Source organism: Xyrauchen texanus, chromosome 44 (assembly GCF_025860055.1).
Source record: "Xyrauchen texanus isolate HMW12.3.18 chromosome 44, RBS_HiC_50CHRs, whole genome shotgun sequence".
Classification (NCBI taxonomy): domain Eukaryota; kingdom Metazoa; phylum Chordata; class Actinopteri; order Cypriniformes; family Catostomidae; genus Xyrauchen; species Xyrauchen texanus.
The window spans coordinates 3,079,968-3,103,728 of record NC_068319.1 but is presented as its reverse complement, the minus strand read 5'-3'; the positions used below and the strand labels follow the sequence as shown (position 1 = coordinate 3,103,728).

General features: G+C 38.8%; 2 protein-coding genes across 2 annotated transcripts; one reads left to right on the top strand and one right to left on the bottom strand.

Moving 5' to 3' along the window:
• Positions 1-534: 534 nt before the first annotated feature.
• On the bottom strand, positions 535-13,512 carry hic2 (hypermethylated in cancer 2). Its single transcript, XM_052117915.1, has 2 exons — positions 13,377-13,512; positions 535-2,668 (listed from the first exon to the last, which is right to left on the bottom strand). The coding sequence occupies exon 2, from the start codon at positions 2,637-2,639 to the stop codon at positions 966-968; it is 1,674 nt and encodes a 557-aa protein (XP_051973875.1). The 5' UTR covers positions 2,640-2,668; positions 13,377-13,512; the 3' UTR covers positions 535-965.
• A 4,785-nt stretch (positions 13,513-18,297) lies between these two features.
• LOC127636848 (ubiquitin-conjugating enzyme E2 L3-like) lies at positions 18,298-21,106 on the top strand. Its single transcript, XM_052117620.1, has 4 exons — positions 18,298-18,365; positions 19,192-19,287; positions 20,072-20,258; positions 20,726-21,106. Exons 1-4 carry the CDS (start codon positions 18,339-18,341, stop codon positions 20,878-20,880), a joined length of 465 nt encoding a protein of 154 aa, XP_051973580.1. The 5' UTR covers positions 18,298-18,338; the 3' UTR covers positions 20,881-21,106.
• The last annotated feature ends 2,655 nt before the right edge of the window (positions 21,107-23,761 follow it).

The following is a 23,761-nucleotide window of genomic DNA, read 5'->3' as shown; positions in this document are numbered from 1 at the left end:
GAAATATCAAAAGAACTTCCAGTTAAAACATTCACAGAAGCTTATCAATAAGTTATCTAAAGACAATCTAAAAACAAGTACCTTTAAGTTTGGCTTTTCTTTGAGAGTAAACCTCTATATCCTATGACCGTAAACGAAGTGGCTTAAAAGGACGCCCATGGCCTTTCGTCACCACGTTGCCTTTGGCTTACGTCCAGATGTAGGTGGGACACAGCAAGGTTACACCAGTCTCAAAAGCTCCAATATCTCTGTTGATGATCCACAGAAGCTCACGTAACAGTCCAAAACTTAAAGATAGTTTCCCAGCTACAGCCAGAATAAGCCAATGGGTACGAGGTACAGAGTAGGCATATTGGGAAATGTTTGGTTGCATATACAAAGCTTTCATGAAATACCACACAAATGATTACAGACAAGCTATCTCGCAAGTCTCACAAGACTATTTTTGAGATCCTTAGAGACACTTCAAAGAATTTTAAACACTTGAATTCACAATACATTGATGCGCACAGAATAACTTGGCCGTTGCCTAAACTTGTTGAGAGTTCTACATAATATATACCACCAGAACTCTCTGCTCAGGCCATGAGCGATATTCTTTAAACAACCAAGAATGGTAAGACAATCATGACAGACCACATAGACTTGAGACTTATAAAAGCAACGCATAGATTGCTGTGGTTGACAGTGGTCAAAACATCCCATGGAATCATACAATAGCATCAGTATCCCAGTTTTACATTCACAGCTAAATTAAAACAAAAATAAAAAGCCTATCAAATCATACCGATTGTTTTGATCTTTTAATCCATTGTTGGGGCTCCTTGTTTGAATGGCTCCTCTAGTCTAGTTAACAACAGATGAGAATCCAGCTTTGGGTTATCTGTTCCTTACAGTGTACTTCAAAGGAAGAGGTGTGCGTGGTCTCTTTTTGCTGAGGGTCTCCTTTTCAAGGTGTCTTTGGCTTATGATGGGGAGGTATGCATTCGTAGGTGGCTAATGAGGTTACGCTGCTGGGTAAACTTGCCCCCACATAGCTGACATTCGTACGGCTTCTCACCTGAGTGGACCCGCATGTGCTCTGTGAGCCGGTATTGCCGGGTAAAGCGCATGCCACACTCATCGCAGGCGAAGGGCTTCAGCCCCAGATGGCTGCGCATGTGGCGCGTCATAGTGCCACGCTGGGTGAACATCTTGCCGCAGATATTGCAGGGGAAGGGACGGGTGAGCCAGTGGGTCTTCTCGTGTTGACGGAGAGTGGCAGGATCTTTGTAGCTCTTGTTGCAGACAGAGCAGCTGAAGCGACGCGACTCGGTGCCGTGGACATGTGTTATTTGCGAAGACAAGTCTTCCGCTTCTATTTCATCTTCCTTTGGATAGGAGTCATCATCCTCCTCTTTGATGTACAGCTCTTCCTCTGTATGGGTCTCCACATGGGAATTGAGCTCCTCAGAGCTTGGGAACCCCTTACCACAGGGTATACAAACGTAAAGGTTGTCACCGAGGGCAGGCTCGAAACCTTCCTGGCGATAGACGTAATTGGCACTATTCCGCCCACCTTCGCTCCCACTTTGTCCACTCTCTTCACTGTGCTCTTGCCCATTTTCTAAACCATCTTCCTCATCTTTGCACTGGAAGGACATCTCGGAGTTGCCATTTCCACCAGGGAGTCTTTCACCAGCCACATTTAATCTTTTGGCAACTCCATTGAGTAAAGGCCCTCGATCCGGGTCTTCACCTTTTTTGCCTTCACTCTTGGGTTTCCGCCTCTGCCGTGCAACCTGACGGGAACTTTTCTGCTGGTCCCTGTCCGGAAGTGGTTGGCTCTCTTCACGTTCTCCTCCACCAAGCTCCATGGGTTCTCCACCAGTGAGGTTCTGTGTGTTGGTGTTCTCATCGAATGAGGCACTGTTGGCTGTGGATTCTGAGGCAGACTGAGGTGATTCTTGTGGGATACTGCTGGGACTTACTTCTTCGGTGGCTGTGCTCCCTGAGGGGCTTTTCTTGGAAAGGTCCAGGCCAAGTTCCTGCATGCCACAACTGCTGTTACCATTGCTTCCATTTTTACTCGTAGAGGGACTGAGCGAATTTGCAGAGTTTCTCACAAAAATCTCATCCTCAGACAACTCATCTTTGAGTAGCTCCTTGTGCTCCTTTGTCTTCTCATTGTCCTTTAACCCAGACATTTGGTTTAGAGTTACAGGAGTAGAGGACAACCTTTGGTTCCTAGAAGTTCTTCCATTGGTAGGAGTTGTGGGTTTATTAAGAAGGGATCTTCCATTGCGCTTAAGCTCCTTTCTGCAGAGAGCAGCCAGGTCATGAAGTTGGAGGTAGCTTGCTGCTGTGAGAAGGGCATTGAAATTGTGGTCACTGAACTGATCAGAGGACAAAAGCTTTCCAGTGTAAATGAAGTCTAGAACCTGCCGGAAAACCGACGGGTTGACCATGTCCGTGTCGAGGTTAATCAAGTTGTCATGAAGAATAAGGGATTTGAAATAAATACTGCTGGCGGCCAGGATGTTCTTGTGTGCCCGAAAAAGGGCATTTTCTACAACTATGATCACATCACACAGATAACCTTTGGCTCTTTGTTGGTTCAGCTGCAGCAGCAATTGTTTGGCATGATTTGGCAATTCCATTTCCAACTTCTTTTTCTTCACCTAAAAACCTAAAAAAAATAAAAATAAATAAAAAAATCAGTTAGTCATTGTTGAAAATAAAATTCACGGTTTTATAACCTGTAAACACTTACTAGAAAGGTCACATTTAACTGGCACAGAGTAGTTGCATGTGTTTAATGTCTATTGCAGAAAGCTGCCAGGCTACTGAGGCCCTAACCCTGCCCCCACCTCTAATCCTAACAAAATTGGACATGTTGCCTGCAAGGCACAACCTAAAACACCTTTCAGGTATCTGCATGTTTCTTGATGTGTTTAGAAGGTAAACCTCTGGTTACAAAAGTCTTGCAAGTCACACACAACACCGTGTTTATTTGGTGTGCCACAGAAACCACACCTATCCCTACCCCTAAACCAAACCCTAACCTGACGAAACCTTAATAACAGCAAATTGCTCTCTCAGGAGACAACGCAACCAGAGGGTTCACTTCAAGACGTAACCATGTTCTGCTGACACTTTTTCGTCTTCCTAAACAACTCTGCTGCCCCAAACAGCTTTGGGGGATCCGTGACTCTAACGTGACTCTACAGCAGGTTGATGAGTGTACATAATAAGTGAATGTTCTTTGGACAATTTGGAGTATGAGGCAAGTTCATGTAAGATTGTTTATTTCATCAGTCAAATTACAAGACATTTATGTAGTTATGTGAATAAAATGACTCCTCCTTGGGCACTCATTGACTAGAGTCTTCATCTTATGCAAGCATACATTTTAAACATTTGTCCAAAATACTATTAATTTCTTTTTGGATTAACAAGAATGTAAATGGTATACTTTTAATTGAAATCTACTCTGTTTTCGATGTATTCTTATCCATTTACTATAGCATCAATTCACATTGAATATATTCAACCAGAATAGGGTCCACAATGGTCTAAAATAAATCCTTAAAGTATTCCATGGCCTTAATTTAAAATCCAAGCACAAACCGGCACTGCAACCACTAGATGCCTGCTGTCAGAGCATGCTTGTAAAAAAATAAAATAAAAGAGAACTGAACCTCTATTGCTGGAACCTAAATGCTGGCCTCATATTCTGATTCAAGTGTATACAAATTTTCAGCTTAAAGCAGAGAAGGGAAGAAAGGCTTGAACAGTAACACAATTTCTTTTCTTTTATGGGCGTCCACAATGGCTTAACGTTCCTGCCAGCAGTCATTAATGCCAGCCTCCAGGGTCAGACCCTTTGTTGTGACATGGGGGTTGGGTGAAAAAGGCTAGTGGACTTTACCGGCTGGCTTGTGTGATGGACAGCTTGAAACCAGAGCTGGGTAAACACCATGGGTGTGGTGGGAATCAGGTAAATCAGCACCCTTTCCAGTGGTTGAACAGGTCCCAACTTGCATCTTTGTAATGCAGCAAAGAAGACTTCTGCCATTCAACGAGACTTTATCTAACAAGAAATTATATGACTAAACACATCTTTACATTCGCATGTAATGTTGTGATTGCTCAATGACCCATTTGTGAATGTTTGTAACAAGAAAGAGCAAAGGTGGAGTCCTGTCATTGCAGTATACCGAACTTCAAGCTACTCACGTTAATGCAAATGGTTATCCTTGTATATTAAGATCCACTGAAATCAATAAATGGCACAGATTTAAATTGAAGCCATATTTTCAGGGACCAAAATAGCAATTAGTGGTGTAACTCGGATGTTTCATCAAGATACGAAGATCACATGTAAAATTCAAATGGGTCGCATGTGCAACAATATTGATGGAAGACAGAATTAATCGCGCATGTGAGCTGCTCTGCATTTGTCATTTTAAGGAGCACCCGGTTGACGCGCACGCATGGATAGCAGAGTGCAATTTGGCTTTACAGACCCTTGCACAACCTTGTCCCACATGAAGAGCATATTTAGCGCTCATAAAGTGAAATTAATGTAATAAGGTTGCTTCATCGCCTGACGGAAATGCGTATAAGGTGCATCTTAAAAATAAATGTCTATATCGATATTTACGCATTGCATCGATAACATTGGATAGTTGGTTATTGGATCGATGCATTGATCCAGATCAATGGATCGTTACACCCCTAATAACAATATTTCCATAGTCATCTGAAAATGATATATATGATGCAATAGGGAGAGGTCAGGGAGAGTTGAGAAACTCCTCATTATCATAAAAAACAGATCCATTTTTGTATCAACTACAATGAATTTTTTTATCAGCTGTTGCAAAGACATCTAACACACATGAACTATTTATAGCCAGTTCATGACTGGTGTGTGCAACTGAGCCAAAACCAATAATGGGGTCAGAATACCGCTCAGTCAGCAGAATGATGAGCTCAAGACTACTTGACTCTGGAAAGTGTGTGATAAATAAACATGGAATGAGATATTTCACTAGATATTTAATTTCTACCAACACAGCAATGCAATTAAAAATGGCACAGAATGCACAGCTAAGAAAGGCTCATTTACACACTCATGTGCTCGTGCGCGCGCACACACACAAATAAATATCAAGTAACCATTGACAGCTAACCCTCCAATGAATGGTATCCACTACAACTGACAGATCTTCACAAGCTGAAGAAAAGAAAATTAGGGTGTAATGTTACATCAGAACCTCTATGGGCGATTACCATGGGCCTTTAATTCTATATGACTGTCCAAGTCTTTGTTTATGCTTGTTTTATGAGAACATAAATTCAACATGGTTGATGAAACTGGTGATGCACCAAGTAACTCTAGAATATTTAACATTATCTTCTAATGGATGGATGTTTAAAACGTTGTAAAAAACACTGGAAATGATCATTTTCAATGACAACATTAAGGAAAACTAAACATGCAGGTTAATTAATTTACTTAAGAGAAAATTATTATTTTTTAACATCATTCACCTAGTCATGCAAACATTGCTCACATTTACATTCTGAACAAATTTTACCGTGAAAAGTTAAATGTTCTTAGACTTAGTTTCAATTACGATTTTGGCATCGTAATTAGCATGGTGACAGATGATAATAGATTTTGTTTGATTAATAATTTTTTTAAAAAGGCTTCTCTACTTTTCATTCACCAGTAATAGGGCTGCGATTATTTTGAAAAATATTGCAATTTGAACAGCAGTTATGGGGAAAAAAGGTCATGTTTTTTAAATTCACACACAAATAAATAATATAAACACTGTCTTCATATTCAATTTGTACCCATCCACCGGGTACCTGTTTTTGTCCATTTTGTGATGGTGTTTCAGGCCACTGATCATCATCATTATTAGTTTATATAACCCAGTCAACATGAATATTAAGCTCCAATTTTCCTTTCATCTAATCGTCCGATGCCAACAACACCACAGTGACTGCTCGAATCTCTGCCTGACTGGCAGACATCTTGGCCTGGATGAAGGAACACCACCTGCATCTTAACCCAGCCAAGAACGAACTTCGTCTTTCCAGCCAGCCCTGCTGTTGAACACAACGTCACCGTGCAGCAGGGTGCAACTACAGTAACGCCTTCCAAAACGGTCAGGAATCTAGGGGTAACCATCGATTATAAACTACATTTCATGGACCACATCTCAAACACCGTAAGATCATGTAGATTTACACTCTACAATATTAGGAAGACCCTTCCTCTCTGAACATGCCACACAACTGCTCGTTCAGTCACTTGTCATAACTAGACTGGACTACTGTAACGCTCTCATTGCAGAACTCCCTGCATGCACAATTAGACCCCTGCAAATGATCCAGAATGCAGCAGCACGTGCAGTCTTTAATAAACCAAAGAGAGCACATGTTACATCACTCCTTGTCTCTCTCCACTGGCTGCCTGTTGATGCATGTATTAAATTCAAGGCTCTGATGCTGGCATACAGAACAGTCCTATAATAATTTCTGCAGAGCTACACGCCCACCAGAAGCCTGCGGTCGGCTAAGGAACGTCTCCTTGTTGTACCAACACAAAGAGGCACCAAAACACTTTCACAGACTTTTGGCTTCATCACACCACGTTGGTGGAATGACCTTCCCAACTCCATCTGTGAAGCTGACTCACTTTCTGGCTTCAAAATATGGCTAAAAACACATCTACTGAAAATCTGATGCTAGTGCAACTTTGTAGTATGGCACTTTTCGTATCACTGTCTCCTTTTGTAAGTCGCTTTAGATAAAAGCATCTGCCAAATGAATAAATGTCAATGGAATTGAACTCTGAGCACTTCTGTTACTGTGAGTGAGCATGAGATGTTGTGCCGCCCTAACCTGTAACATAAAAACCATTATGCCCAGCCCTAAAACTAAACCCCATTAGCAGGATGCCATCTCCCAAGGAGTATTTATAGGCCTCAAGCACATCTAGTACCCTTAAAGAACTGTATAGAGTAAATAAACCATTTATATTAGGGCAAACTTTTATTGCACCTTAAACCTGCTTCCCCTAAAAAAAAAAAAAAGAAACAAAAATGGAGAAAACACACAAAAAGACAAAAACACTTGAAAAAATGCATTTATCTAAGGGTTCAACAGAAGTCTTGATAAGATGCTGCTGGTCTGCCAATCACTTTCCAGACATTTTGACCTCGCCTCAAAAATGACTCCTCCTGACACGGAGATGAAACAAACTGCTCTAATCAGAGAGATTGTTGTCTGAAAAAGTCAAAGTGCAAGAGGGGCCGGTAACAACACGGGTCAACAAGTCTAGCAAGGAGTATACTTAACCTCATATACAAGCTTATCCAGTGGCACGGATCCCTGGGGCCCAGATTTTAGTGCCTTAATGCTGTACAAAACCCAACAAACTTGTCTTGTTCTTATGAAAAAGTGCATTGGTGAAACAAAATATTATGGTGGATTTTTATGGGCAGGAAAAGGACCACAACATCAAGATATATAGCATAATGTTTGCGTAAAAGATTCAAGGTGACTTCTCGAAATAGTGAGTATCTGGGAATTGGGACCATGTGATCTTAGTTATAATGACATCAGGTGAGTTAACATGATCAGAGACACTTCCATAGACTGTGCCTACACACATTAAGATCTAAGTGTTTACTGTAACCACCCACTAGCCTCTGGAGATCTCGGTTAAACCTGGAAGCCAGAAGAACCTGATGCAACAACCTAAACCAAGAACTCTGATAACTCAGTATACATGAAGAATTCAAGGCCTTGGCTCAGTGCACATGTCCACTTTATTCAATGTTATGCCCTATTTGTGCTAAAAGATGTTTTCTTTTTATTCCAATCAAAAACTAAATTAAAATCAGTGTGCAAACCAAGGTACTAGTCTGGATAGCAGTGTGTGAAATGATCAGGGCTGGATTGGTAATCTGGTATACATTTTCCAGGTGGGCCGACGCACTTTGGGGCTTATCGGGGGCGGACTGGCCATCGGGATAACCGGGCGGGCAGGTGGGCCAGCCGCGTTATGCTGAACAGGCCACAAAACGGCGCCGCAATATACTGAAAAGGACAGCGAAAACAACCCATTATACTTATGCAAGATGCATATGGAAGATGGGACTTGATTTTATCAATTGATTCAGTTACTGAAAAGTGGGTGTTACATACTAGAATGAAGCCAGGTGGTTGAATGGGAGGGGTTAAAAAATTATATAATAATAAGCCAAAAATAAGTAATTTCAACGGCCGGCGCACACACACACGGAACATTTATTCATAAAGTAAATAGGGTAAATTTTGATTTTATGTTGACTAAAATTTTAATTTCAACTAAACTTACACTATTGATTATTGAAATACACTCTTTGAAATCAGCGTCAGATTTCGGACATTTGTCCAGTGTTGCCCAGATACAGTTACTGTATTTTGTGAATAAACTAAAAGATGATTTGGGTTCACATTCACATCATGTGATGTTGAACCTGGATGTAAAGTTCAGAAAGAAGACCCAATAACCCATAACATTTATCCCATTCTAAAGGCTGAAACCTTTACAAAGTATGTGGACGTAGATGCGAGTGCTTGACCTCTGGTCCGGTTGAACATGCTTAATGTGCGTTCTTCCATTACCGTGGCAAGAACAAACCTCAGTACTGAAGGGAGCGATAGAGTTACCTTGAAACATCTGTCCCATTAAACTGGATGCGTTATTCTGGTAATTGCTATAAAAATACGGACTTTAACTTACTTGCGCAGCAATATTCTGTTCGAACTGTTAATCCATTACAATAGCAGTTGACACTAATGTCGCTATAGCGCCCCTTGCGTCAACGTTGCATAGTTGAATTAAGTTATGATTTGCGGTTTGACACATTTCAGAATGCAATGACGTGTGAAATCAAGCTTGCATTGCAAGATCCGTCTTAACTTCTGCTTTAAGCGAACCCAAGATCACAAAACATAAAATGCTTCACATAACAGAGCAGCCATATCACAAATTCATTAATCACTTTGAGACCAGATTGAGCAACCCACGAATAACCGTTAATAGATAAAATCACTTTTAAACTCTCCAACACAATCAAATAATATCTGCTAAGTTTTACTTCTTGTTTTGGCATTTTAGAGGGGTCTCGTCAACAAATAGGCCAAGTGTGTTGGACAGGATTTCAGACAATGCCTTCAAGCAACACGCACACAGTGCATGCATGCAGACATAGGAATGCACGCCAAAACACGCCTAAGAAGATTAAACTAAATCAAATTAAAAATCAACCTATATTCTGGTCAAGAACAGCAATAAGCTCATGTGGAATAATTTTGTCAATCTACAAAACAAGGTTTACAGCCTTTAACATTTTCTTGTTAAAAACATGAAGGGAATTCGACGTGTAGCTAGTCTGACATACTTTCCCATCATTAGTTCAAAGTTCCAGCCAGACAAGTACAGATGGCATGAATAGATGAACAGATAAAGCCATCATAAACATTGTCAATTTAAAGGGATAGTCCACCCAAAAATACCAATTCTCTCATTATTCACTTACTCTGACGCCATCCCAGATGTGTATGACTGTCTTTCTTCAGCAAAACAAAAATGAAGAGTTTTAGAAGATAGAGCTCTGTCAGGTCCTTATAATAGAAGTACATGCGTGCCAGCACTTTGACGGTACAGAAGTCATATTTAGGCAGCATAAAAGTAATCCACATGACTCCAGTCGGTCAATGAATGTCTTCTGAAGTGAATTGATAGGTTTATAGCAGGTCCATATCTAAAGCTTTAACTTAACGGCTGTGGCTCAGGTGGTAGAGCGGATCGGCTGCTAATCGTAGGGTTGGCGGTTCGATTCCCGGCCTACATGACTCCACATGCCGAAGTGTCCTTGGGCAAGACTCTGAACCACAAATTGCTCCCAATGGTAGGCTAGCACCCTGCATGGCAGCTCTGCTGTCATTGGTGTGTGAATGAGTCACAGTGTAAAGCGCTATATAAGTGCAGACCATTTACCATTTTAAATTTCCGCTTCCATCCAGGGCTCCGATGCGGTTTCAAATGGCCAAACCCTCATGTTCGTTCTTCTGTTGTAAAGAGGGGGTGCTTCGAATTCTCGCGTGAACTTGTCGATGCACTTACGTCCCGCTTTATGTCAGCTGCTGGCAGAAATGCTTTTTAAAAGTTAATAACGTTTTAATTATTGATTTATTTTTTACAAAAACTTATTGATTTGCTTCAGAAGACATTCACTGATCGACTGGAGTCATGTGGATTACTTTTATGTTGCCTAAATACACTGATCAGCCACAACATTAAAACCACTGACAGGTGAAGTGAATAATATTTATTATATCATTACAATGGCACCTGTCAAGGGGTGAGATATATTAGATTCTAACATTTCATGTGTTGGAAGCAGGAAAAATGGGCAAGCGTAAGGATCGGAGCGACTTTGACAAGTGGTCCAAGGAAATACAACCGGTGAACCGGCGACAGGGTAATGGCGCCCAAGGCTCATTGATGTGTGTGGGCAGCGAAGGCTAGCCCGTCTGGTCCGATCCCACAGAAGAGCTACTGTGGCACAAATTTCTGATTTAATGCTGGCCATGATAGAAAGGATCGCAGCTTGCAGCATATGGGGCTGTGTAGCCGGAGACCGGTCAGAGTGCCCATACAGACCCCTGTCCACCGCCGAAAGAGCCTAAAATGGGCACATGAGCATCAGAACTGGACCATGGAGCAATGGAAGAAGGTGGCCTGGTCTGATGAATCATGTTTTCTTTTAGATCATGTGGACAGCTGGGTGCATATGCGTCGTTTACATGGGGAAGAGATGGCAGCAGGATGCACTACGGGAAGAAGGCAGGCCGGCGGAGGCAGTGTGATGCTCTGGGCAATGTTCTGCTGGGAAACCTTGGGTCCTGGCATTCATGTGGATGTTACTTTGACACGTACCACCTACATAAAGATTGTTGCCGACCACGTACACCCCTTCATGGCAACAGTATTCCCTGATGGCAGTCGCCTCTTTCAGCAGGATACTGCGCCCTGCCACACTGCACACATTGTTTAGGAATGGTTTGAGGAACATGATGAAGAGTTCAAGGTGTTGACTTGTCCTCCAAATTCCCAAGATCTCAATCCAATTGAGCATCTATGGGATGTGCTGGACCAACAATCCGATCCATGGAGACCCCACCACGCAACTTACAGGACTTAAAGGATCTGCTTGGTGCCAGATACCACAGGACACCTTCAGAGGTCATGTGGTGTCCATGCCTCGATGGGTCAGAGCTGTTTTGGCGGCACAAGTGGGACCTACATGATATTAGGCAGGTGGGTTTAATGTTGTGGCTGATCGGTGTGTTTGACTTCTGGACGGTCAAAATGCTCGCACCCTTGTACTTCCATTATAAGAACCTAACAGAGCACAATCTTCTTCTAAAAATCGTAATTGGTGTTCTGCTGAAGAAAGACAGTCACACATCTGGAATGACATCGGTGTAAGTGAATGAGAGATTTTGTATTTTTGCGTGAACTATTCCTTTAAATGAATGAATGGGCATAGATTTTGTTCCACTGAAAGTGAAACTCTCATTCAATGAAGTGCCAAATTAGGTTAAGATCAAAATCTAAACCCACTTCATGACTAATAATGAAACTCTCTCAATGGTAATGACTTTATATATACTGTCTTAAAGGGAAGTCCCCGCCCCATTCACTCAACAGACCTGATCATCTGCATTATTCAAAGCAGAAACCAAGAGCTTCCTTTCATCCTCATATTGATTGGATTTTAACATGAATGCCACTTACATCTGTTAAACTTCTTTTCATTCTCAGTTTCTTTGACTCAACTCCAATACCTTCGCGATGGACAGCAAAACAATTATGACAGGGCCAGTCTGAGCTCGCTGAGAAATTCAAAGTTAAGCCACTCTGGACCATGAACGTAAACAACAGCACCTCACGAATCACTACCAACAGAACCATCCTTGATAGCACACGTCTATTAGATGTGTGCGTTTACATCTGTATGACGTATTTTTTAGGTTGCATGCTAATCTGCAATATGTCTGTTTGTAAAGCTGATCTTTAGCAGATGTTACACAGACATTTCTGAGATGTGTGTGAGCTATCTGGGATGTTTCTGGTTTGCTTCCCATCATAAACATTCATTAACACAGCATGCACAAGAGTAGAGATAGACTAATGTTTTTAAAAGTGCAACCATTTAAATCAGAAAAATAACTTTGCATAAATATAATGGCATACATGTTATTTTTTTAAATGTATCAGAGAAGTTAAACACAAAAAATGTACGCATGAGCTTTGATGTACCACGTAGTGTTCCAGTATACAAATTCTAGTATGCCTCTTTCAAGCAAGCTTTCACCCAGAAAGGGAGATACTTTAATAAGATGGCACAGATCAACCCAGCAACCACTGTAAAACAAGCCCCCTCCCCCAGTCCATTAAAATGGATGAGATAAGGTTCCTTAGGTAACGTCTTCAAAGATATAAAGGAGGCAAAATCATTTAATAGAAGAATCGTGCATCATTAAAATGCAATGCAAACCAAGACAACAGATGCATTAAAACACCAACAACCCTAAATCTGTCATAATGCAAAACCAAAGAAACCAAACGTTTACTTTTAACAACAAATGCAACAATCAACACCCTAATAAAGAAACACACACAAACCTCACAATCACTCAACCAGTGTTGCTTCATAATGCAACAAAGTCATAATCGAGTCTATGATGTGAATGTACAACAACCACATAAACACAGCAGAAGACTCAGATTCTCATTTCTCACTCTTAAATAGTGATTTGCGTCCATGCATTTAGTGAAACAAACATTGAAAAGCTCAACTCTTTATTATAATATAATATTGCACGCATTTATGCAATGCACAAATATTATATACGAGTATAATAATTGTTAAAAGGTGAAACGCACACAGGGAGGGGGTGAAACCAGAGTGCCGTCCACATGAGTATTGAATGAACCTTTAAACTAAAGTATAAACATACACTAAACATTTATTTCATGTCTTTCAAGATTGCATTCGAATATTGCATGCGCCACATATAAGTAGGCACGAGCCTTTTTGATAAAACACACACATGCCCCTGCCAGGCTGCGCTCGCGCTGTGTGTGTGTGCATTAAAAGCCACAGTGGGCACGCGATAAAAGCAATATGTTTGAGCAATCACTGTTTCTTTAAAAATACAAGAAACTTGATCGCAAATTCGCCCGTTCATGCGTCACTAACGAGCGTTTAAGGCGAAATGTAAAAAGCAAATGTAAATATATATGGTAGCTCTACCTTGATGCATCGACAGAAGCTCTTCAAACAGCCATCCTGTTTTCACATCTCACAGCTTTCCAAACGCCATCTTGCCTTGCGAGCTCGTGTGACGTGAGAAATCCTCACCCCTGACCCACATTTGAATAAGAGGCAGTAAAGAGAGGGGGAGAGATGGTGAAATGCCCTGCCTCTGCCAGCCAGACTCGCTCATTTGCTTAAGCATCTGCCCTGGGCTGGTGAGATGGTGTAACGTGCCATGACCTGCTGCTGCCAGATTTGCAGGACAAATGCGCCCTGTGTGGGAGTCTGTCATGTGCTTCATCACGTTGTTGGGCTTCTCAGATGTCGTATGCATGGCTCATTAGTGCAAAAAAAAACATTTAATTCTGATATCAATCATTGATTTTGGTGCATATGCATGAATTCCTTATATTTGGTGTAATTGATCAAATGCCATACAGATGTGGACTTGGATTATACTTTCAAAATATCATTTCAGAATGATCTTCCTTATTGAATTGACTTCATTTGTGGCTACCATATATTCAACTATTAACTGGAAATGTAAAAAGTTATTTTCTAGTATGTGCAGCTATACGTATAAAATCTAAATCGAAATGGATTTATTTGTATTACAAACACTACTTCGAATAGTTTTTTCCTGATAAAAGTAATAAAATATCATGCTTCAGAACAAGGCTGATTTTTGAATGCATTGTATTCATTTGTAAGTGCATATTAAAAATTGTTTGATTTTTTTCCCCCTGAGATGAAATAACAATACTGACTTTTTCCCATACCATTAAAAAGCTTAATGTTAAAACCACTTAGACAACATATGCTGAAACCACACCAACGAAGTGTCACTCCACACCAGACATTGTCTTACTCTTAAGTATGTTCCCTGTGGGTTTGATGGACCAACAAGAAAAGCATGTTTGTAAAGGTACTTCTTGGACTATATGTTAACCTATACACTCTCTGGTGTTACAGTGGATGAAGTGAAGCAAGGTTAAAATGTGGAATGCGTTTAGAAAGAAGAAATAAGTGTAGAACAGGGAAAGTTGTATTTATGTGATTTAACATATATATTAATCTTGCATACTTCTCTATATTATAATTATTTGACTTGAAGGCACATTTAAGTTAATTAATTATACATGCATACTTTGCAACAGACATGTGTAGCCTAAAATAACCAGAAAAGCCTTGCGATCAAGGTGATCAACACAGTGAAGCAGAACCTTGAGTTTGAATTATAATGTGCAGCACAACCAAAGTGCTCTTACGCCTCACAGTGGAAGAATTTATGAATTATATTTTCTGTGTTAGAAGTTTCATTTATCTTTTTTATATTGGAGTTGATTATTTGTAACATGTTATATAATATATATATATATATATATATATATATATATATATATATATATATATATATATATATATATATATATTCTTTTTTGTAAACTGACATGTCTGATTTAATATTATTTGCTCTCAATATTATACATACATTTCCAGCCTGGTGGCCAAAAGTTTGGAATAATGTTCAGATTTTGCTCTTATGGAGAGAAATTGGTACTTTTATTCACCAAAGTGGCATTCAACTGATAACAATGTATAGTCAGGACATTAATAACATGAACAATTACTATTAAAATTTGAATAAAATGTTCAGAACTTATTAAACTACTTCAAAGAGATCTCATTAAAAAAATCCTCCATGTGCAGCAATGACAGCTTTGCAGATCCTTGTTATTCTAGCTGCCAGTTTTTCCAGATACTCAGGTGACCTTTCACCCCACACTTCCTGTAGCACATGACCTTTCACCCCACACTTCCTGTAGCACATGACCTTTCACCCCACACTTCCTGTAGCACTTGCCATAGATGTGTCTGTGTTGTCGGGCACTTCTCACACACCTTACAGTCTAACTGATCCCACAAAAGCTCAATCAATAAGATCCATAACACTCTTTTCCAATTATCTGTTGTCCAATGTCTGTATTTCTTTGCCCACTTGAAACTTTTCTTTTTGTTTTTCTGTTTCAAAAGTGTATTTTTCTTTGCAGTTCGTCCCATAAGTCCTCCCGAGTCTTCTCTTTACTGTTGTACATGAAACTGGTGTTTAGCGGGTAGAATTCAATGAAGCTGTCAGCGGAGGACATGTGAGGCGTCTATTTCTCAAACTAGAGACTCTGATGTACTTATCCTCTTGTTTAGTTGCACATCTGGTCTTCCACATCTCTGTAGAAGACTGTAGTTACACCTTTGTATGAAACCTGCAGTTTTTTGGCAATTTCAAGCATTGTATAGCCTTCATTCCTCAAAACAAAGATTGACTGACGAGTTTCTAGAGAAAGCGGTTTCTTTTTTGCCATTTTTTACCTAATATTGACCTTAAGACATGCCAGTCTATTCTTCTTCTTCTGTGGATTTACTGGTAGGTTACAAACCAACTAAAAAGTTGCATACTGCCACCTACTGTGCTGGAGTGTGACAAGGATGGAATACAAGGAAGATTTTCTATATTCTACATTTCAAACCAGTTTTTCTCAGGAACCTCATTATCGCCATTATTGTTCTACCCGTTTCTGGTCCAATACTTAAAATGTGGCATATAGATACAATCCTGACACATATTACATAAACCCGTGTTGTGTTTGCCCATGATGTGAAGTGTTGAGTTAAGTTTAGTGTGACCCATTCTTAATCTTGTAAACATGATATATTCCTTTCTATTTACGTTATGACTCATTTGACTTCATTTTATGTTACTTTGTATTTTATGGAAATGTCTGCCTTTCTGACATGTGTCCCAGTACTTCTGCCATTTAATACAACATGCTTGTTGAATCAGACACTTTCCTTCTACCCTACTTAAATGGACTGTTAAGTTACAGTAATGTTATCCAAATTAAGTGCTTCTTTAGCCATTTTGTCTTCTTTTTAATTTCTTTGCACCCCAATGTGTGCTGGAACCACAGAAAGTGTACTAAAACTCTTATATGCCTTAGTCTGTGTAACATAACCATTACTATCAATATATCACTTCGACATGACTGGAATGTTTGAAGGCTTGAAAGTGATGCTATTGAGTCCGAGCAAATTCAATCTTGCATTTCAGACTCTGTCATCACTTCCTCAACCCATCCAAGTGCCATTTGTATGGCGGCTAACTCTGCAGTGTACACTGAAGTTGCATCAGTCCATCTCCCTGTTTCCACTTTTACATTTTGGGACATAAAATGCTGCACCTGATCGCCCTGTATCAGGGTTTTTTGATCCATCGGTGTATACAGGAGTAAATGCATAATGAGCAGTATTAATATGTTTTAATGTTATAGATTTAATATCCCTTCCACTCTTTCCTTTTTGGATCCTGTCATGTAATGCAAAGTCAATTTGTGGTTCACTAATTAACCACGGGGGTACTGGAGATATTGCAACAGTTGGTCCAAATACTCTTGAGTCCAATTTCTTTTCACATCTCCTTAGATTTCCATGCAAATCCTGATGATCTAAATGAACCAGCTCCTAAAATGCATCTTAATGCTCTAGCTTGTATAACATCCAGTTTCTTGAGCAACGATTGGGATGCAGACTCATACACTATACATCTATAGGAATTATTACAGCCTGTTTACATTCCCTTGGCAATCTACCTTCCACCCACACCTTATTAAATAGATCCAATCCTGCTTTATGCAACACTTCATCAGCATATTTCAACATAATGTAACACACTCTATCTTTTCCTGGGGCCGTATAGCCAACCTGTTTTTCCGTTTGTGTGTAGCTTGAACCTGCGACCATTCCTTGCCATCTATGAATGAGGAATCATCTTCCCCATCCATACTTCCTGTATCCATCCTCTTCAGTCACAGCACAGCCGTTGCTATCCTGCCAAATCACAATACGCAGTGTCCAAACATCAAGCATGCCAGTTTATTCCATACTGTGGCAATTCAAAAACAAACACAAAGACAACATTAAGCTTAATTTAACGAACCAAATAGCTTTCAACTGTGTTTGATATAATGGCAAGTGATTTTCTAGTATTAAATGATCAATTTAGCAAGATTACTCAAGGATAAGGTCTTGGAGTGATGCTGCTTTCTAGATTTGATAAAAAATGACTTTTTTCAAATAGTGATGGTGACGTTTTTTTACATCAGTAATGTCCTGACTATACTATATTATCCATATATGCTAGGAAATCAGAAAGCAGTGCAATTGTATACATTTTGTGATGGTATCTCTGTAAGAACCTATTCAATCACTTAGTTATGCTTGTCAATACTGTATATTAAATATAAAATATGCTTATGTCAATATCTCTGGCAGTGTCACTTTCAAAAAGGCTGCCACTATACACCATAGTGTACAACAACATCAATTATAATTAATGACAAATCATAATCATAATCACAATAACAACAACAACAATAATAATCATAATTACAAATAATAATATCAATAACAACAATAACAACAACAACAATGATAAAAATAACAACTACAGCAATAATAATTACCAATAACAACAACAACAACAATAATTACAAATAATAATAATAATAATAACAATAATAGTATCAATAACAACAATAACAATAACAACAATAAAACATTACAATAATTAGAATAACAATAACAATAATAATAATAATAATGTAATAATAATAATAATTATTATTATTTTAATGTTTATTTTTTTTAAAAATTGTTGTATGTGCAGTGTGATATTAATAAAAAAAAAAGACATGTATTTTTTTGAAAATTATTACATTTTCCCATATTTATTTCGAGGCTGTCACTAATTCAAGATGTGGTTGGAATAAGACAATTAAACTAGACGTTTTTAGAATCCACCATTCAATAGTTTGACATTAAATATTCTCATAATTTATGAATTTATCAGAAGCGATTCGAAGTAAATTCAGTGAGCGGTGCATTGTGGGTAACAGCAAATCCAGGATGGCGGCGAGCAGGCGACTGCACAAGGTAAATATCAGATTTTATTCTTATTAAATCAAGATTTTACTCGTTTTACCGTCGTAAACATACGCGTTACAGACTTAAATAACTGTCGGACGGAAAGATGAAACTTTTAATCACTCTTGTGTGAAATCAGAATTATGAGGAAGACGCTAACTAGCCTAGCTTTAGTTCAAATACTCACAAGGAATTAAAATAAAACAGTCAAATAAAGTAAACAGTGTCCTTATTTAGTCTAATTAATCACGTCGTTTCGGACGTCTATTAAAGAGTGTTCACGATGTATGTTTGATAGATGAGATCTTTGCGTTTACTAACTAAGAGCTAGATAAATAAAATAATCGTTTTAGAGATTAATGACTAATAATTAGTTTAATATGACAGATGGAGGCCTGGATGATCATAATGTTTAAGTTAAATGATGGTATTATCAGTAATGGGATTAAATAGACAACCAGGAAGTATGCATGTTGTCTTTGTTTAAAGAGTTTGAGTTCAATTAAATATGTTATTTGTTAAATTAAGTTATGTTACTATGATAAATACATTAATTCTTTCAGTTTTGTGAGATTATATTAGTTATATTTCAGACTCTTGGGCTTGTCAACCCTGAAGTTAAAAAATTATCTTAATACATTTTGAATGAAAATGACTTGAATGTATACAATGTAAATGTAACTATAGAGTTCTGATGTGTTATTTTGTGTTAATGTATTGAAAGTACTGCACGTCATGATCAGTAAAAATGAAAGCCCAGGTAGTTTCATTCTCATTTGTTTTCTCACATTTGAGGAGTGTCAGATTTCTTGAAGGGTCATATTCTATTTTTCAGGAACTTGATGAAATTCGCAAATCTGGAATGAAGAATTTCCGCAATATTCAGGTGGATGAGTCAAACATTCTGACTTGGCAAGGACTCATCGTTCCTGTAAGTATGCAAACATGTTGAATGCAAAGGTCTTTCTCAAGTTGAATTAAAGGTGCTGTAAATAATTTTTTTTGGCACAATAGCAATCAATAGAATCACCCTTTTTTTTTTCTTCTTTTTTTAACCAATCAGAAAAGCTCTCAGGATGTGAATAATTTTTCTATTTTCATTCTGTCAAGTTTGTTGGAAGTTAGCAAGAAACATAGAATTTGCGTGGAGCACTTTTTTTCTCCCAAATTTGGAACGCCAAATTCCCAATGTGCTCTAGGTCCTCGTGGTGGCATAGTGACTCGCCTCAATCTGAGTGGTGGAGGAGAAATCTCAGTTGCCTCCACGTCTGAGACGTCAATCCGCGCATCTTATCACGTGGCTTGTTGAGCGTGTTACCAAGACCTAGCGTGTGTGGAAGGTTCACGCTATTCTCCGTGGCATCCACACACAACTCACCACATTATAGCTACAATGAGGAGGTTACCCCATGTGACTCTACCCTCTTTAGCTACTGGGCCAATTTGGTTGCTTAGGAGACCTGACTGGAGTCACTCAGCATGCCCTGGATTCGAACTCGCGACTCCATGGGTGATAGTCAGCACTAATACTCGTTAAGCTACACAGGCCCCCCGTTTAGAGCGCTTTTAACCAGATTGTTGATTATGTTTGTGGGTTGTATTTGCTACAATCTTGGTTCTATGCTAGCAACCACCCAGCAATGCCCTAGCGACCACACAGAACTCCTAGAACTGAGGCAAAAACTGTTTTAATCTACCCTGTTTTTCATTTTCAGGACAACCCTCCATACGATAAAGGTGCATTCCGTATTGAGATCACATTCCCTGCAGAATATCCATTTAAACCTCCTAAGATCACATTTAAGACAAAGATCTATCACCCAAACATCGATGAGAAGGGTCAAGTGTGCCTGCCGGTCATAAGCGCTGAGAACTGGAAACCTGCAACCAAAACTGACCAAGGTACAGCGCTGCTTCTGACATATTAAAGAAACTTCATCATCAAAATTCTGCCATCCTTTACTCATGTTGTTCCAAACCCATATGACTTTTCTTTTGTCCGTGAAACACATAGGGATATTTTTGGCAGAATGTGTAGTCTAATAGGGCTGGGGGATATGCAAAAGTATTTTCACAATATTTTATAGACAAAATATCTCAAAATATTAACATCAACCCACCTGCCGAGGGTCATGGGGGAATATTTTTTCTTTATTGATTTTGCTTTAAAAATTTTATTCATTTATTTAAACACGAAAAACGTAAACAGAAGATATTTTTTTTTTACTTTCTCCCCTTTTCTCCCCAATTTGGAATTAACAATGCGCTCTAAGTGGTTTTGGAACAGCATGAGGCTGACTTAATGACAGCGTTTTTATTGTTAGGTGAGCTATTCTAAACTATATTTTGATTTTGCCCCCTCTGAACAGTTATCCAGTCACTCATTGCCCTCGTCAACGACCCCCAACCAGAGCACCCGTTGAGGGGCGACCTAGCAGAAGAATATTCAAAAGATCGTAAAAGATTTTTTAAGAACGCAGAAGAGTTTACAAAGAAACATGGTGAGAAGCGGCCAGTGGAGTGATATCACATGGGCGTGTCTCCCTCGTTTCTTCTTTGCCCACTCCTCTAAAACGTCTCCCCCAATCTGAGTCCCCGCCAGCCAGCGTGCCCTCTCTGTCACCCTGCATTGAGCCCGTTGAGCCCATCGTCCCTTCGGCAGAAAGACTTTTGGGTGTTGATTGGCTGGTGTAATGTGTGTAAATGAGAACTTAATAAAAGTGGTAAGATGTGGGGGCGGGGCTAAGAGAGTGCAAGGTTGTTTCTTTTAATTTCTTCTTAAATTGCACAGAGATGTGTTCAAGTCTTGCAATCTGCTGTGCGATTGAATCTTGACTGTTTTCATAGCAGAGTACTACAGAGTATAATGTTAAGTCATTTCACTTTCACATTTATGACAAAGTAAAATCCAATAGTTCATTGTATAAAAACACAATACATCAATGTTCTAAAGGTGAGTTTCTTTAACTGTATATTTCATCTTTTTTTGTTGTTGTTTTTGCTTAGGTTGCACTGTTTTCTCTGGAGTGAGTTTTCATGTTCGGCATAATCTCAGTTTGTAACTAGTTAAATCACAGCTTAGTTACTGTCACCAACATAATGTTTATGATGTCATAAAAAGGAAAGCAAAAATTACCTTTATGTGTGTGACTGAAACTATGTATGTTTTTAAATGCATTCACAAATGGTGATACTTTTTTGGAAAATCACAAAGTGTTAGGAGTCTTTAAAAAACAAAAAAATAGTACACATTTCTGCCCAGTTGACTCTCAAAGATGGGCAATAATGGAACAGTTGTGGTCTGAAGTTCCCCTTTATAACTAACTATGGGGTAGTACCAGGCCACAACTGAAGATGGCATTGTAAAATAGTCTTGACACACCCGATACTAATGCTAATTCATTAGTATGTAAATGCAATAGTATATGAATGTATTAATCATTCAGTACCGTGGTATTGCCATCTTTTAACCACTGTACCATGGTACATCAACAGAACTATTTGTTAGGGTTCCAGGGACCCAAAGTACTGGATTTTTATATTTTACTTTTAAATGTGGGTGTTGAGCCAGTTAATATTAAAGTAATACAGTAGTGTCATTGTTTATATTTAAAATTACCCTGTGCACTCTGATAACTCCAAAATCAAACAACATTTAAATAGAAAAATGCAGTAGAAGAAAAAAATATATGTTTTAGGATTTTTTAGGTAAATTGATGAATTTGTGAAAGGTTTATTCAAATTCCCTTTAGGAAAAGTTATCGTGATGACCGTTGTTTCCACCAAAGTGCACTAGTTAATAAGCTGCTTTGTTGTCATAATAAAAATCTGAAAGGCTGGTTAACACTGGAGATCCCATTTTAATATATGATTTTGCCATAGCAACACTAACTGAGATGTTTTGATTGAAACTACAGTCGCATGTCTTATTTTTGGTACATTTTTGTTTTTGTTACCACAAGTGTTGGTTTGCACACAAGTTAAACTATTCTAGTTTTAACATGCCATTGGTACTAATTATTGCACAATTTACAGCTGTAGCCTTTGCCCATAGTAATCAGTGTTGCTATTTAGTTCTATATTCTCTTACAAAAAAGTACAGTGATGGCTGGATGGTACAGTGATGGTGTCAGATGAATATCATGACATTACCATGGTATATGTTCACATTTGTATTTTATTTATGTATCAAACGTAACCTCTTGAATTACCCATCTCTATTCTATTTCAGTGTCTTGTGCATCCAACACAATGACAAAGCAGCTTACACTTTACAACCGATTGCACAGTCATTTACCGTTCTGGTTCCTGTAGCCCATCCTTAACCCACTTCTCTCTTAAGTATAGAACCAAGATTAGCATGATGAGATCCCGCACTAAGTAGCTCTAAATGGGGAAATTAGCCCTACTGGATTAGACTGTCTAATGCTGAGATGCCAGTGTCTGGCATTAAGGTAAATTCATTACAATTTAAACCATCATGGAAAAGGGGGCTCGGTCAAAAGACATTTCAACATAAGATCTGGACTAATGGAACAGCCGACTGTTTCTGCATGGTATACAAATGTGCTTTTAAAACGTTCCACAATGTTAAGTATTTTTATTTAACAAGATTGTTATTTTAATTGACTCAAACTCCTTCATCTCCTATATGTTATTTAAATTAAAAATTCTGTTGTACTTGCATGGAATGATAGGGACTGACTGCCCCGTATACCAAAATATGCAGTGAAAGTGAAGGAGGACCGAGACTAATATTTTGCCGAAGATCTCCTTTGGGGTTCCATGGAAGAAAGTCATACCGGGTTGAATTTCCCTTTTTGAATGAACTAACTTAATGAATGAACTTTAAGGAATTTTCTGGGTAAAATACAACTTAAGCTTTATTCGCATTTATTCGATTACCAGAGAAATAAATAGATTCTTACCTGAGTTTGACTTCCAGTGTTGGCACATGATTGTCGATGTTGATTTTACAAACTAGTAATAAGTCAAAATAATTTCCTGTGACATTCCACAAATGCTGTCAATATACCTTAAGATGTATTTTACCCAGAACATTCCTATAAGAACTTGGCAAGTATGAAATGTAAAACAAGACAGTCTTGGTTTGGCTGACCAGATAAGCGCTTGGACCATGTGTCTTGCCACTGGCTTCCTAGAAGCCTGGCTCAGTGTTGTTATGATAAACCCATTACTGTCTGTGATGGTAGAGAAGCTGTTTCTCTTTTGTTATTGGTACCCTGCAGGTAAATACCTTGAAAGAGTAAAATGCTTCTGACAGCAAAATAAGGCGATACCTTGAATAAAATAGCATGCACATATACTTAATTACTTTTGGACTTTGAACTTTCAAACATTTGGCTTAGTGGTTGGACAGGAATGAGGAACCATTTGTAGTTTTA

What these genes read in the sequence shown, in the direction of transcription:
- LOC127636848 (XM_052117620.1), top strand. Translation starts at nt 18,339, where the DNA reads ATGGCGGCGAGCAGGCGACTGCACAAG. An exon ending in CGAGCAGGCGACTGCACAAG is followed by an intron (nt 18,366 to 19,191) that starts GTAAATATCAGA and finishes TCTATTTTTCAG; the next exon opens with GAACTTGATGAAATTCGCAA. An exon ending in GGCAAGGACTCATCGTTCCT is followed by an intron (nt 19,288 to 20,071) that starts GTAAGTATGCAA and finishes TTTCATTTTCAG; the next exon opens with GACAACCCTCCATACGATAA.
- hic2 (XM_052117915.1), bottom strand. Translation starts at nt 2,639, where the DNA reads ATGGAATTGCCAAATCATGCCAAACAATTGCTGCTGCAGCTGAACCAA.